Source organism: Hemibagrus wyckioides, linkage group LG03 (genome assembly GCF_019097595.1).
Source record: "Hemibagrus wyckioides isolate EC202008001 linkage group LG03, SWU_Hwy_1.0, whole genome shotgun sequence".
Taxonomy (NCBI): Eukaryota; Metazoa; Chordata; class Actinopteri; order Siluriformes; family Bagridae; genus Hemibagrus; species Hemibagrus wyckioides.
The window spans coordinates 14,016,968-14,033,965 of record NC_080712.1 but is presented as its reverse complement, the minus strand read 5'-3'; the positions used below and the strand labels follow the sequence as shown (position 1 = coordinate 14,033,965).

At 36.3% G+C, this 16,998-nt stretch overlaps 1 protein-coding gene across 1 annotated transcript in view; it reads right to left on the bottom strand.

The window, feature by feature from the left end:
- The window catches only part of LOC131350840 (serine/threonine-protein kinase 32C-like), an 89,123-nt gene that overhangs the window by 58,286 nt on the left and 13,839 nt on the right, over window positions 1-16,998 (bottom strand). The window contains exon 2 of the mRNA XM_058385777.1: window positions 7,083-7,138. Within this exon, the coding sequence (XP_058241760.1) occupies window positions 7,083-7,138 (56 nt within the window). The remainder of the gene's footprint in view (window positions 1-7,082; window positions 7,139-16,998) is intronic.

The following is a 16,998-nucleotide window of genomic DNA, read 5'->3' as shown; positions in this document are numbered from 1 at the left end:
GCTACAGGAAATGATGAGAATCCCATGTGAGTTAATTTCACTTTTCGAACCCCAATGTGCTTGTCAGCTGCAAAGAAATAATTTCCTCTGATTTAATTTGCACTTTACCTCAGCAGCCCTCTCTATATCTTCAGCAACAGGCAGTAGGAAGTAAACGACGGACATGCTGTAGAATTTATGCACATCTTAATTGTTTTTGTGTATATTATTGTATTAACATGTATATATGTATATATGTTTTCTAAAAGGGAAAACCTGAAGCATTTCTCTGCTACTTAGCAGCTTTCCTCTGCTCCTAGCCCAAACAAACCTTCCTCATCAAGGACATTATGAATTATTTAACAACCACACTGAGCATAAATATGCAAACATTTATGTCCAAATGGTTGGGCACGTATGCCATACAACCTTGAGTGTGAAATTAATTGTGCTATCGTATAACAAGGTTTTCATGGTCACTGTCCAGAGTTTCCTCCATAAAACCCTGCCTTCTCTGTCTAACTCCACATCAGTACAACAACAGTGTGAATCACAGCATTCTGGATGTTTTATGGACTGTTCCACACAACCAGGCATGCTGACTCATACCCAGGGATAAAGGAGGTAGGTGTGTCCAAGTCACTCTGGTTATCATCTTCTTATCTCCTAAGTTGCTGATTCTGGAGACTCAGACATATTTGTGTGGTGGCCTAGGAAAGCCTTTCACATGGGGAAATTTTGTACATTTTCTACTAAATAAAGTTTTAATAAATACTTTCTACTGTTTTGAAGAGTGTTTTGTATTTGGGTATCTTAACCACAAGTATTTTAAAGTCTGATTATCTCCAAAATTAGATTAAAACAAATTTCTGTGTTTATAAGCAACTACTATTTATTGAACTATCAACTAACTGTTGGATTAATATTCTGTGTCTCTGCCACCATATTTTGAAAATGCACCTATGGGTGTGATAAGTGTCCACAAACATTTGGCCATATAGTGTATGTACATCCACCAATCTGTGGGTAGGACAATTTACTTTAATCCTTAGCTCTGTGTTGTTTCATGTAGCTCTATGTTGTTTTATGTAGCACCATGGTCCTGGAGAAACGTTATTTCATTTCACTGTGTACTGCATCAGCTATATATATTGTTAAAATGACAATAAAAGCTTCTTGACTTGACTTGAAAAAAAGTCCTACATCACCATCACCGTGCAATGAAGAAGCTTTTCCTCCAAGACCAGCTTAAAAAAGTCTGACTGAAGTTTGTAGAGGATCACCATCCTTTTGGATGAGTATTCTCTGGTCAGATGAAACAAAACTGTTTGGAAACAATGACCATGTAATGTAATGGTAATGAAATGTATGGGGAAAAGGTGGTGAGGAACATAATCTGCAGAAAAGCAACTCAAATGAGAGGCATCATAAGGAAGAAAGAGTATATAGAAATACTGAAGCATCAGTCTGAATGCCAAAACTGAAATTTCTAGCTGTACAATGCCCAAGCATACCTCAAAAGTAAAGAAAGTGGATTGGAGTGGCCATCACAAACCCCTGACCTAAATCTGACTGAATATTGGTAAACTGATGTTAAAAAAAAAAATTGTGTCTGAGCAAGGATGCCCACAAACCTGACTGAGTTACAGAAATTCTAACAGGATGAATGTGGAATGAGAAAAGTATTGCAAAATGATGTGGAAGAAGAGAGGAGTGAAGTTGTGAAAAATAGAGTTTTAATATTTTTTAGCCTGGGTGAACATAAACATTTGGTCTCAATTGTGTATTTATCTTTATACCTACTTTTATTCATTGCCTACAGACTGGCTATTTATAAATCCAGCCTATTCTACAGTCATTCGATTTTTAATAATAATTTCATTTGTTTTATGTTTTAAAAATGATGGATAACCTTTAGGTTTAAAATGAATTATGATTACATTATGAGATTTGTAGTCCTCAATAACTAGATCAAGGAAACACCTCATCTATCTCTACAGTTGTAATCTAATCTATTTATGGAAAAAAAAAAAACTACGTTAGTGACCCTTTAGCAAAAATTATAAATGAATGATGGAAAACGCTGATTCTCGAATCACTTTGAGAATCAGCATCATCCAAACACTCTCTCTTTCATTTCCTGAGGTAAATGTCAATCAGGACAATTAACAAACCAGAGCCTCATCATCACTCTTGGCCTGACTGTTTACTCAGTAATCCAATCACACACTCGGTGCTAAAATAATCACTGATTAATTCACTGAGTTTTGCTCTGCTGGATTCATTTTACAGCTTCATCTGCTGCCATGTCTACCGTGTTGGTGTGCATCTTGCAAGTTATATTATATATTTATTTATATAATTTATTTTTAGACTATGAAGAAAACGGAATCTATTGAGCTTATGTCTAATAAAAATAAAATTAAATGAAATTAAATAAAACTATGTTCGTTTGTTTCTCATTAGTATCCAAGCTCGACATCTAAGCTAGTATCTATGAATATGATACACTTTCACAGCTTGTCTTCATATGCAGCCAAATTATTAGCTTGCCTTTTTACAATTATTTTGATGTACATGAGTTCAAACATGCATTCAGCTATTAACATATCCTGATGACTGGCATCAAGCAGTTCCAGTTTGTACAAATTTGTTTTGTTTTTGTATACTACAAGTATAACTTAGATAGTAAACACATTCCTGCCACTAGTAACAGAAGATAGATGTGGCAACTTGTGTACAAATGTATAACCTCAGCCCCAGTATATTTACTCCCTCAGCATCACCCCTCCAATCTCTCTTCTGCATCATTAACATGGCCTGTTCCTGTTTTGAAAAAAATTACAATACAACTGCCTCAAGGGAAAGACGAAGAAGCTGGAATGAAAATTAACATGCATTGAAATGGTAATGCACTCCATCTTGTATGCTGATGTGCTGTTCCAAACAGGCCACTTATTTCATAAACAATTTAGTATGAAAGCATGAAGAAATTGAGAGAGCAAACAAACTGGAGAAAGAAGAGTGAGATGAGGAAAAGAGGGGAAGGAGGAGGAAATAAAACATTCCCTAATAGCACAGAGAAGCAACCAGATCAGTCAGATTACTACGTTACCCATCGTTCGAGATTCATCACCGAGAACAAAATTAGCCATAACGCCAGAGTAATGTTCCCGGTTCCTACTCACAACTGCTTCAAGTGGGTCTCAAACCATGGGAGGCAGATGCATTAACAAGGAGGCTAAAGGCTGCAGCCACTAGTGTCAGTGGCCAGTGCGCCTCTTGAGATCAGGGTTTTACCTGCACAGCCCCTAGCGCTGGCCTCCATTACACTCACCCCCCTGAACATCACTCCCATCTGGGTCACGGCACCAATGTAACGTCCCCAGGTCCTACTCACAACTGCTCCAAGCAGGTCTCGAACCCAGGTCTCCATCATGGGATGTAGGTGCACTAACAAGGAGGCTAAAGACAGCAGCTACAGATGGCCTCCATTACACCAGTATGCCATACATTACCATAAACAACAGAACAAAAATATAATAGTATAGGTCACTACATCGGTCAGCCTACCTAATATTGTGTAAGTACTCCCAAAACATCTGAAGGTATGCTGCGGTATCTGACATTTTAGCTCCTGTAAGTTGTGAGATGAGGCTTCCATGAATCAGACTTGTTTATCTAAAACATTCCACAGACACTCAATCAGACTGAGACCAAGCACATCACACACCATCACACTGCCTCCGCTGGCTTCCCATAGTGCATTTCTTCCCCAGGCAAGTGAGGCAAATGCATCTGGCCAGTATGATGCAAAATATCTCATTAAACCAGGCCATTTTCTTGAGCTGCTCTATGGTCCAGTTCTGAAAGCTGTGATGTAATGTGTGTTCTGACACCTTTCTATCATAGCTAGTATTAACCTTTTCAGGGGTTTTTTTTGTGCTACAGCAGCTCTTCTGTGGGTTCGGACAGCATCACTGAGTCTTGGGTGCCCATGAGCAATGAGGGTCCATGACCCTGTTGCCGGTTCACTGGTTGTTCTACCTTGGACCATATTTGGGTAGGTACTTACCACTGCATAACAGGAACACCCCATAATACCTGCTGCTTTGGAGATGCTCTGACCTAGTCGTCTACTGTAGCTATCATAAATTGGCCTTTATGATAATCACTCAAATTCTCAAGAACTGACTGTTCACTTGCTGACTAATCCCACCCCTTGACAGGTGCCATTGTAACAAGATAATCAATGTTGTTCAGTTCACCTGTCATATATGTCTGACATATTTAATATGTCATATTAACATGACCATTAATACCATTTAAACAAACTTTTTGTAGGCATGAGCCCTTTCTTCTCCTTCTCCTTCTTCAACTTATTATTGTTATTAATATTATTGTTATTATTATTATTACTATTATTATTATTATTATTATTATTATTATAGATGTCTGGCATTGCATTATTAAGCCTTTCAATGACAAAACACACTAGGATACACTACCAGTCAAAAGTTTGGACATACCTTCTAATTCCATGGTCTTTCCTGATTTTTATTTCTTTCTACATTGTAAAACAATGCTGAAGGCGGGCGAAATACACAATAATGTCCTTTGAACAGTTGATATTGAGATATGTCTGCTACTGATGCTCTGTAAAGCCTTCATAACGCCTCTAATCTGAGGTGCTGTTAATTGGAGATTTCTGAGGCTGGTAACTCTAAATGAACTTCTCCTCTGCAGCAGAGGTAAGTTTTGGTCTTGCTTTCCTGGGATGGTCTTCATGTGAGCCAGTTTCATCATGGTGCTTGATGGGTTTTGCAAATGCACTTGACAATACTGTTCTTGCAAGAACTATTCCAGAACACCTGACCTTCGTGTCTTAAAATAACAACTGACTGTTTTTTGTTGTCATTACATATGGATTACTTAAGTCCATGTGTGTTATTTCATAGTTTTGAAATCTCCAGTATTGTTCTAGAATGTAGAAAATAAATCCCTAAACAAAAACCATTGAATTAAAAGGTGTGTCCAAACTTTTGACTGGTAGTGTATACCTAGTAGATTTTGAGTTATTGAGGTATTTTGTATTAAATGTTTTAAATTTAAGTGACCTGTCTAACATCTATAAGAACTAAATGGGAAAAAATATCATAATACTGATAATAGTGGATTGTAATTATCACTGCTTTAACTGATTTTTTTTTAAAAATCATGGATCCCCTGGTCATGCTTCAAAGACCCTGCATTGAGAACCACTGTTTTGGATAGTTAACATTAAATAATGATTTTTTCTTGTTGAAAAGCAGGAATCAATGTTACATTATCTTTGTCTGCATTGTTGAATGCATTTGCTATATTGAATGAGGTGGAGCAGATCAATCTCTGCTTATTGCTGAGAGAAACTTACTCATGAAAACAGATTCAGCGAAAGTAAAAAACCATAGGAAATTTGCAATTACATCACATTACCACAAAGTGCTGTCTCTAATTTGCATATGACAAAGAACGGCACAGTGCACATCCCTAGTGAGACGCGCTAACAATATATAACACAACAGTTCACGCCATTATTATTGAGGGTGGTATTTAGTATGCACCGTAATTCCTACTTGCCCACTGAGACACAAACACAAAATCACATAGAACTAGGCAAAAATATAAAAGGCAAAAACAATCCAGTGAAATTAATTAACCATTACGGTTCAGATTAATTGAAAATCCTAATGTAATTACACAAGGCCCACTTAAGCAGGCCATCTCATTCAGATAACGAGAACACTGAAGTAATTAGACACTGAAACTCCCCGAGAGATGAGCCATAGTGACATTCTGCCAACAGCACAGATCTCAGTCTCTCTCTCTGTATGTGCAACTGACATAAAGAGAACACTGAGTCATAGTGGGTCTGTCCCAAATCTCCTGCCATGTTTTTTTTCTAGCTCACGCTGCTTGAGGTGATAGCATTGAGGAATACTTTCACAATTAAGCTAAATTACGCATATAGCTTATATACATGACTTATATGAGTGTCACTCCTACGGCTGATGGACCACTTTCCAGATGTGAAACCAGCAACTTATTGCAGCAGGCTAAAGTTGGCACATGAAAAATCACTGTATGAAATATTAGAAAAACTAGTTCAGCAATGCTAAGACACTAAAACACTAAAAATAAGTTTTCAAAATATGAGTTAAATATGAGCCATTGTGACTTCTGTAGAAGATCCTCTGTTGTAGCTTATCAAATCTAAAAAAATGTAAATTGTTTAAGATGAAAGCAGCACATTGGGCTATGGATTAGCTGTAGAGCTAGACACATTAGGTCGGGGGGGGGGGGTCCTTCTGAAGAACCTTTGGTCAGAAGTTTTAAAAGAATTAGTAACAGTATACTGAATAGTAAAGATGTGGCTTATTAAAAATAAAAGACTTCTATAAAAAATAAAAGCTTACTCTCGTCACGATTCAGTCATGCTAGTTAGTCATCCAAATCTTTGTAAGCATGGACATTTATTTATCTGGACCTTTGCATATTTTATATACTTTACAGCTTGCACAGCTGATGAGGAATGTCCTTGTTTTTTATTTTATAGAAAACATTGTCTACAATGCTGAACCTTTATATACTGTATGTACTATATGTATACTGTATGTATGTGTGTGTGTGTGTGTGTGTGTGTGTGTGTGGTAAAAACCAAACATTAACTGAAGTCACATAATTATAAGAACACAGTAACTTAAAACACGCCCTGGCTTACTGATATGTATTATTTTTATCCCTTTCATGGGAATTGTATAGGCAGGGATTGTGCATAATGGTAACAATAAACACTCGTTTATTTTGTTTTTGACAAGCTGTAAGGTTCCTTTGTTTTCTAATTGTATACTATTACTGAATGGTCATCATTCTAGTGTCTATAGCCTACCCATTTCAAAAATTCAAAAATAACTTAAGATGCATGTAGACACTTTACTATAGCCCATGACAATGACTATTGTTCACAACTTCAATTATATCCAAAAGAAAATCTTACGGGAAGCGAGGTGGGTGGATCTCAGGCTGAGTATAGAAATTAACTGGATGTAGTCAAGCATGCTTACCTTCCCAAAGCTGCCCTTTCCAATGGCTCTGAGAATCTGGAAGTGATCAAAATTCACTGTAAAAAAAGAAAAGGAAAAGTCATCAATAACGTAATGTGTGAAATGTTTTGTTAGTAAGACCATAGCATACAATTAGATACTTATGATTTATTCCAATATATCCTCTCTTCTTCTCTGACCAAAAACAAAATCTTTTGCTTTTACAGCTATGCATGTTTTTCAAATATCCATTCTATCTTAATTTCATCTCAGTTATTAGCAATATCCACTGAATGAAACATCTGAATGAAAAAGACACACTAATCTTGTTCACATGCTTTGAGGATCCTTCTTATATATCATGGAGGTGTGTTAAAGAGGCTGTGCTCAGGAATTAATCAGCTTTATGTCTTCATATTTACCTTTCAGTGTTTAACCACTAGATCAATATCATATGATCTCGAGGAATGATTTTTTATTTCCGTTAAAGAAACTGAGATCAGCACAAACATTTGCTAAAATCATTTGCTAATAAATGTAATTCTCAAGAAGACAATGAATCTTCTGAATGTAAGAGACTTTGTGGTAGCTCATTATTTTTACACTGCAGTACAAGTACATACTCTGTATAATGGATTTACATAGTAATATATGTGAAAACTAACAGGATTTTCTGTGGTACTTGGTGCCAAAGTGCAATCATTTCTCAGAAGTTCATATATAACATAGTAGAAAGTACTAGTAATACTTTGCATGAGTGACGTGAAAAATATCAGGTGTTACTTCAACATGACAACATACAGTAATAATTATATAATCAACCTGCTTAATTAAATAATTGCATATCTGACTACAAGGAGTAGGTGAGTGCAGGTCTAAACCATTTAATAATGACTGTAACATTATATAATAGCAGTGGCGGGCCGTGCATTTCACACCTAGGCCTTCACTGGTGTCCTTCCTGAATTAATCCACTTCCATACCATCATTATGACGCCACGGCAATAGATACTAATCAACCGTTAAATGGCAAAGTAAAAAAGAAATTAGGCTACAGTATTTCACACCTCGCAAGAAATAATCAATTTTATTACGGTGACATTCTTGATGACATACGCAGCAAACTGTAATCTCCGTAGGACGCAGCATCCGAAATAAGACGCAGCGAATATAGAAACAATGTATATGTGCGGTTCGCTGCCTCTGACTACTCCAATTATCCAATCAAAGGACGGGATATTGCTGACGTAATCGTATGCCTGCTAGATGGCCCCAGTGACGCCAACTCGAAATCTGATTGGTTAAGGTAACAATTTCATTTTCACTTATTTTAAGCTACGGGCGCCTGCACTATTGATACTGAAGGCAGATCTCTTTCACCCTGACAACACATGATGTCAGTCACTGGCTGAAATATGATTGGATGAATACTCTTATCACAAATACTGGAAGCAGCGCAACCAAGAGAAAAGCTATGAAATGTAGAGAACAGACTTTTGGGAATAATTTAATACACATTCATGGAAAAATATATTAAATATATTAAAATGCAAGTCAGTGATTCAGATCACTGCTGTTTAGGCCAGCAGAGAAGGCCTTGCTGGCCCTGATGGCCCACCACTTCATAATAGACATTCAAGCATTCAAGTACTGCTATATACCTGATATTTGTGCACTATGTGTACTTACATAGTATATGTCACAGCTTGAAAAGTATGCACCAGTACTAGTAAGAATTATGTACAAAAATGACCTCTGAGGACAGATGAATTGGACTCTATCACAGATATTATTTGTACTATGAAACACTTGGCAGTTGCCTTGGATTCTGTGTTTTCATTTTTTCCCCCAGTACTCTGTGTTCTACACCATTAGCTCTAAATACAATGGGCTGACTCAGACATGTTTCTGAAATATTTCTGTGACCCACAGAAACTTGCGAGCAATCAGAAGGTTGTATCAGTAGATGAGTCCCTCTGGGTCCACGCTCCATATCCTGTGAAACCAGGCACCATTCTGCTACTTCTCTCTATTACACTGAGTCATAATCGGTGTTGTTTTAAGAGCACGCTTATCTTGGGCATTTCTATCCTCTTGCTTTTTACAAACACCTAAAAGTGATCTTTTTTATCAATATAATATATCGTTCTTCTGGCTGCACTGATGTGTCAGACCTGCAGGGCCATGATTTCACCAGAAGCAAGCATTAACAATGAGAAGCCTGATTACAAAGAGGAGGTATTATGATTCCGCGCTCCTCTGTGCATTCTCTTTTAATCGCACTGTTTTAAGGTATCAGTATTGATAATACTCATTAATCTGAACTTTTCTGGCAGATTCTGAAGAAAAGCACCAGGTCTGGACCAGAAAAATACTGTCTGTTTTCTAATAATATAGATATCACAAGACTTTGTTTCTTAATGGCTTGCTGTTTTAGTACACTGTCATATCTAATGCAGCAGAACACCACATCTGGATACGACATCATCCTTCAACTAATCTTAAATTGCCCATGGACTTGCCTGTGGAAAAACAATGTGCTGAACTGCATACAATATAAGACCTGACAGTAAATATGCCTGATGATGCAAGTTACCTAATGAATCATTCCACATTTTTTTAATGCACAATAATTAAATCATTTCTGATAAAGATGCGTCTTAGTAACATACAGTTCCACATAGTATATATGCATAGCTGTGTGTGATTCTAATCTAATTTAGGTCTTCTCTTATTTTCTGTTGTTATATAGTACCTATCATTGTCTTTTTTTTCTGTCTTTGGCTTTGTTTTATGTATGTGCCTTTTAGTTTAGTTCATTTAGAAACCTTTCATGCACTGATAAAAACAATGCCTCAGGACAGAGACGTTGATTTATTTTCTGAGAAAATAGATGAAACCTTTGCTTGTGAAAAAACAACCTCTTTGCTCAGGTTTGCTCATGGCCAGACATTTGCTTATATTTTAAATACTCTCCTGTAATAAACACTGTTCTTACACTGCCAGATGTTGTCAATCAGCCATATACATTCCAGTCCATTTACACTTAATATTGTACGTAAATTTTGTTTGCCCCGTTCTGCCTGTGAGGATGAAACTAATACAATTGTAGTTAGGTAAATAATAGCCATTTTCTGTCACTAAACATCTCTGTTAAACATTTTAAACCATGGGACACACTTTCATTTACACTAGATTGTAACCTCAAGGGAAGTATTAGCTTTCACATTTCCATAACATCTACATGCACAACATTTGGAGGCAACTGTGTTTATATTTCACTGAACCACAGGGGATCCTTGTTTGAAATGGTTAGGGAGCTCTATTGTTGTAGCTAAAGACACAATATTCATATTTGAATACAAGACAGTTTTAATATACTTTGTAACCTCAAGAAAAAAAGACAGATTTTTTTGAGTGCAGGGACAGTTACTCTGCAGGACCTCCAGAGACATTTTGGGTTAAGTGCTTTGCTCAAGAGCTCAACAGTGGATCTCTGGCAGTCCTGGGTTTTGAAATCCAGTTGCTAACACAGAGTCTCTTAATCTAAAACTAGAACCCTAAGAGAAATACTGAGATTGGAACCAAAGATGTCACACAGTGAGTTGCACACATATTGTTGCAGATTTAATTTTAATTGATATCTTTTTTATTCCATTCACAATAACCAAAAACATGTTTTTATATATATATATTCATTCATTCATTGTACATTCATTATACCCGCTTATTCTTAGGACTCCTAGGGTCACGAGGGTCTGCTGGAGCCTATCCCAGCGCACATAGGGCGAAAGGCAGGGGTACACCCTGGACAGGTCGCCAGTCCATCCAGATATATATATATATATATATATATATATATATATATATATATATATATATATATATATATATATATATATGTATTAAATATCAAAATTGAATTATCTCATTTAGATCAGTATTCTAAAGTAAATGAATTTGCAGCACTTGCAGGACTCTTACAGCAAGAGGAAAAAGATTCTCGGGTCTGAGGAGACAAATAAATGAACTCTTCAGGCTGATCCTCAGGCACTATGTCTGGCAAAAAAAACAGGTACTGATTCTCAACTGGTAATACCACCCCTATAGTGAAGCATAATGATGGCAGCATGACACTACACTGTGCTTCTCAGCAGCAGAGATGGGGAGACTGGTGAGAACTGAGTAAAGAATAAGTGCAGCCAAATACAGATGGGTCCTTGAAAAAAACATTCATACTGTGTTGAAGGTTCCCCATGAATAGAGACAAAATTAAAACTGGAATGGCTTTGGGACAAGTGTTGATTGGCCCAGTTTGTCCAGACCTCAGTGGGCTCCAGAGCATCTGTGAAGAAACCATCTATTCTGATTAAGCTTGAGGGGATGTGACGGGAAAAATGTGAGAATCCATCCAAATGCAGGATGAAATGAGATTTCCTTTCAAAGCACACCTTGCCCTTCTGAGGTACTTATTATTTTTAAAATGAAAAATTTTTAAATACTGACATGGCATAAATAGGTTTCAAGGAAATCACTTCAATTTAAATCAGTAGAAATCATTGCATAATACTGTACACTGTCCGTCTCCATTATATGCTCCATTCCTATCTAATCCTTTATAGTTCCCTAATAAGGAAAGTGCACTTTTTTTATCAAAATGTGAACTGTGTGGACATTGGCATGGTTGGTACATATCAAGTTCCAAATATGCCCCTAAAAATCATCATACTGCTGAGTCTGCACTTTTGTGATACTGCTAAGATTGAGATGGAGGAGAAAGGCTGAGGCTGCAGTGGTTATTGGCATGACTCCGACTGGGTTAAAGCCAAAGCGTGTAAGGATGTGAGCATCAATTTCAACGGGCTGCTAATGGAGGTCATCATAAAGTGCTTACTAATGGAAGCTGCTGGGAAAGTTCTCACCATGAAACAAATGCAGAGATGTCATTTGTCTAGGGAATCTGATTTATTACACAGAACACAGGCACTAATCTGAATAAAGAGGTTCCAATGGAAACGCATTTGCCATCTCACACAAGCTTTTATGAATATGTAATAAAAAATTTGCATTAGCTGTGAGGTATTTTGACACTATACAAATGACCACTAGAAGACTTTCGGAGGAAATGAAATGCCTTACGATGTTTCACTTGTGCAACTGTGGTTATATCAAATTAAAAGAGACAACATTTTGAGATTAATACAAAAATATTAAAGGTCTAAACAGTATTTATGATGATAATGATAGTAATAATAATAATAATAATATATAAATCATTATTGATAAATTACTATATCAAAAAAGTATAAATAAATAAATAAATTGTTTAATAAATAAATAAATTGTTTAATAAATAAATAAATAAATAAATAAATAAATAAATAAATAAAATTTATTAAAGCCCAAAACAAAAAAGCTATAATTGGATTCAAAAGGAATGAAGGTAGCATTATTAATATTCTCTAAAACACTGGAAAACTGTAAGGTGATGTAAGAAAATTGTCTTCCAGGCTGGCATTCCATCCATTTTGTGCCCTGGGTTGTGCCCAGTGTTCCTTCAGATCCACTGCAACCTTGACCAAAATTACATTGAATAACTGACTGAATGAATAAATGAATGAATGGCCTCAGGCAGGCCAGCTGTTGACCTGTACTGTAAAGTTAATCCTTATACATAAACACACTCTAGATAGCTTCTTCTTTTTATATTTCCAATGCAGCAATAAGTCAAATTTACATTACATTGCATTAATCTTGAACTGTAGGCACAGATCCACAGCAGGCAAATGGATACAGTCAATCTTGTACCCATAATTCAAAGAGCTGTGCTTCTTCTGATGACACTTCTGTACACTGCTTGAACCCAGTGTTGGTGACCCACTTGGTGAAGTGTATTCATGCTATTACTTCATATCCATTTATGTATGTGATACTCATCTCAATTACGAAGCTAAAAAAAAACCCTGAGACATCCATAAATGTCACCTCTTCATCCCCCTGGCTGCTCATCAGTATCTGACCCTGCATTGTGAGCAGATTCATACAATGTGAAGACTTGAGTAAACATTTCTTAGACCAGTAACAGTTTCTATCTAGCAGCCTGTATTCTGATTGTACCAGGTTGATTTCACTGGCAATATAGATGTATGCCGTCCATTAAATATTTAACACGTGCAGGCAGATTTCCTATGGCAGAAGCCCATGGGGATTTACCCTGTGCGCTGTCATCCTAAAGATATGTATAGTGGCTCAGAATATGTGCAATAGCACAGTCTTATCCTGAGCCTTCGGAATGTTGTTTTAAGTTTAGACGTCCTGTCAGTGCAAGTGTGCATCTGTCCCAGTAACTTTTTTTTTTACTTTAATGGTGGTACATATCCACCTGTCACCGTGTCATTGGAAGCTTTTAATATTTGTCTAAATGATGGCAGCATTTTCTCAACTACAACTCTCTTCATCTCTTGCTGTGTCATTCACAATCCTGATGAAATTTGGCCTGCATTTTGTTTCTGAATGTATTTTATACGTCAGACGTTCTGATGACTTTTACAGGTCATCATCAAAGGTACTATGAAGTTAATGAAAGCAGGATGCAGGTGTGGATACTCAACATGTGCTTTATTAAGGGCAGGCCATAAATCATTGGTCGAGAGCCAAATAAGCAGCAAGGCAACAAACTAGGGTGATCCATAATTCTAAGGCAAGTGTCAGAACAAGGATATGCTCTGACAAAGTAATCAATGACCACACACAGGACACAGAACAGGTGAACACAACAGGGCAACATAATATTGTGAAAACAGGGCTTAAAACTGGACTAGAACAGTAACATTTCCTTAAAGTTTTGAGTTCTGTTGGTTAATTTGCATACAAAATTATTATAAATAAATCCCCATTCTAATGCCTGTATTCCAGCCAAATGAATGCTCAAATTAAGGTTGTAATCAAATTTGCATTTATAATACTGTTATGATACATTATGAATTCCCTCAACACCTTTCCCAAAGCATGTGTGGTGAGGAAAAAAATTAAATAAAGATAGATTAAAATAAAGATAATTAAAAAGAAAACAATCACTCAGTAACAGTCTCAATCTCAATCATTCAACCCATAATAACAATAAAGGTTGTACACACTCTTTTTCCGTGTAAAGTCACACAAAATTCTCCAGCATTACTTTATTAAATATTTAACGGATTTTACACAGTAAGCATTATTAAAATCACAATGGAAAGATTGTTTTAAAGCCGTATTCACTGAATTCTCTGAACTATTGTATGTAGTTCAAATAGAAGAAATCAGTTAAATGGGACAGACAGGTTTGATACAGAACTTTAGGCCAAACTATAAATCCTTCCAATGTTATTGTCTTATTTCCTCAGAAACAGAAACAATAACATCATTACGTCAGTAACTACAATGTGTTTGCAAGAAAAGTAAGTAACCAGATTATAGTAATATGTAACTCTGTATAACAGTATCCCTGTTAAAGTGCTGCCGTAACCATAAAAAAATGTGCACACATTGTTTGAGATCAGCTTGCCATAGAGCATTTAATCATAACCATAACCATAACCATCGACAGATGTTGCTGCTCATTTGTTCTTGTCATCTGTGTGCTAAGTTATTAAAACCACACTTTGGGGACAAAAACATGTTGTGATGCTTCTTGAACATTCTGAATAATTCTGTAACACTGTTTAATTGGAGGCTAAAATGTGTTATGCAACTTTAATGGGAACTGCACAATGCTTCAGTAAATCCAACAACTCCCTTGATAACCAGCAGAGTTTCACTGTTTTGTTTGGATGAGCTCATACCCTTAGATAACTCTACAAGCAAAATACTTTTTTAAAATATATATAAAAATAAAATAATAATGTCCATATACAGTCCGATACAGTCCACTGTATTGCACTGAAATATGTGACCACAGACCAAACTTAACAGTACAAAAGTGTCCCAAGTTAATAATTGTGGGGTAAAAAAAAAAGTTTTAGCCAGACTACAAAAACATTTGTTTTAATGAGCTTCAGCATCCAACTGCTTGACTCATGAAACTATTTGCAGCCCAAATATGAGCGATCTTAGAGGGGAAGAGCCCACAGCTTGAGAGCCCTCATAGGAAGTCATTAGGAACCATCCAGGGACGGAGATGTCGAGTTCTGTTCTGCCCTGCAGCTTATACTGACTAATGATAATGGCCACATCAGGTCATGCTCCCTCTTCCCTGTACAAACACACACACATCTACACACCATCAAGCAGAAAACAGCTCTCAGGGCTGCACTAGGGCGCCAATTTTTTTTTCATCCCCTCTTCATCTTTCATATTGGTCATGCACTGAGAGCCATGAGACAAGAAATTCAATGCTACATTTCTGTTCTGCAGTAATTAGAGCAGGGATCTGACAAGCTTAAACAAACGAGGAGGGTGTTTTCGTGAGATAACGAGAGTCAACAGTAAATATTGTTTGATTTGTAAAACTTGCAGAACATCAGCAGTTAGATGACACCTAAGAGTGTCTAGTTCAGAGAGGAAGAACATGACTCCTGTGGTGAGGATCTTCTAATGAGTGCTATATCTGCTGTTTATGCATCTCTGGCATGTTCTTCAAACATTTTAAAGAACGGGAACTGTGGAAGGGAGAACAAAGCAAAGCACTTTCTAACATCTTCCTGATGGCACTAACAAATGTTCCCTTCCAGAAAGCACATCCTACTTAAAACATGCAGTGTTCTACGAAACAAGACTCAAACCCATCAGTGAGCACCTGTAGAGAAAATTAGGCCTAGGCAATATAGCATGAAAAATACTGTATACCATGATACAGTTTATCACCTAACTGACTTTTCATGTTTTTTTTTTCATATAATTAATGATGTATTTACTGATCAATTTATGTATATATATATATATATATATATATATATATTGAAAACCTCTGGAATGTCATCAAGAGGAAGATGGATGGTCACAAACCATCAAGCAAAGCTGAGCTGTTTGCTTTTTTGCAAAAAGAGTGGTATAAAGTTCCCCAACAGCAATGTGAAAAACTGGTGGAGAGCATGGAGCCAAAACATGCAAATCAGGGTTATTCCACCAAATACTGATTTCTTAATGTTATTTAGGCAAAGCATTAAAACAATTTGTTTACAAATTATTTGCATTTTGTTTTATTTGAGTTATTAAAGCTCTGCAAATACTGCATGATCTTGGGTTATTTTGATGTGTTGTCATTTCCTTTAAATATACACTCTAAATAACAATAGTTATATATATATATATATATATATATATATATATATATATATATATATATATATATATATATATATATATACATATTTAGCATTTTATTATCAGGTGTGTCAAAAAGAACATTTCCCATGTCTTGTTCCTTCTCAGGCAGTCAGTAAGTGTCAGGATTGTCACTGAATAAATATACTGGGAGGTGCAGTAATATTCATCATTAATTATTCATACTGAGGTGATGTGATTTTCATAAGCTCTTTCGTTATTAATCACAGTCCTGAGCACAAATGCCCACAGACACAAAACAGTCTTGTGCTTGTGCATGATGGGTAATCTGAATGCAGCGACTCGTGATAATTCAACCTGGCTTATGTGGATTTGAAGTTTGCTGAACCTTAAACAGACACTGAACAATACCCAGCATCCTCAAAAAGAAACTCATTTGATTTCACTGCACAATCAATACAATTGTATATACATAAGTGAACGATTGATAACGTGCTATATTTACATCCTGCAGCCACAGTATATTACAAGGATATATCTATTTGACTGTTTTTTTTGTTGTTTTAAAATAGAATTGATACAGCTGAATACAAACCTTTTTTTAGAGAACGCTGAGACAAATGTGTAGGTAGATAACGCAGGTAGCCAGACATGTTCCTCCATAAATCACAGGAGT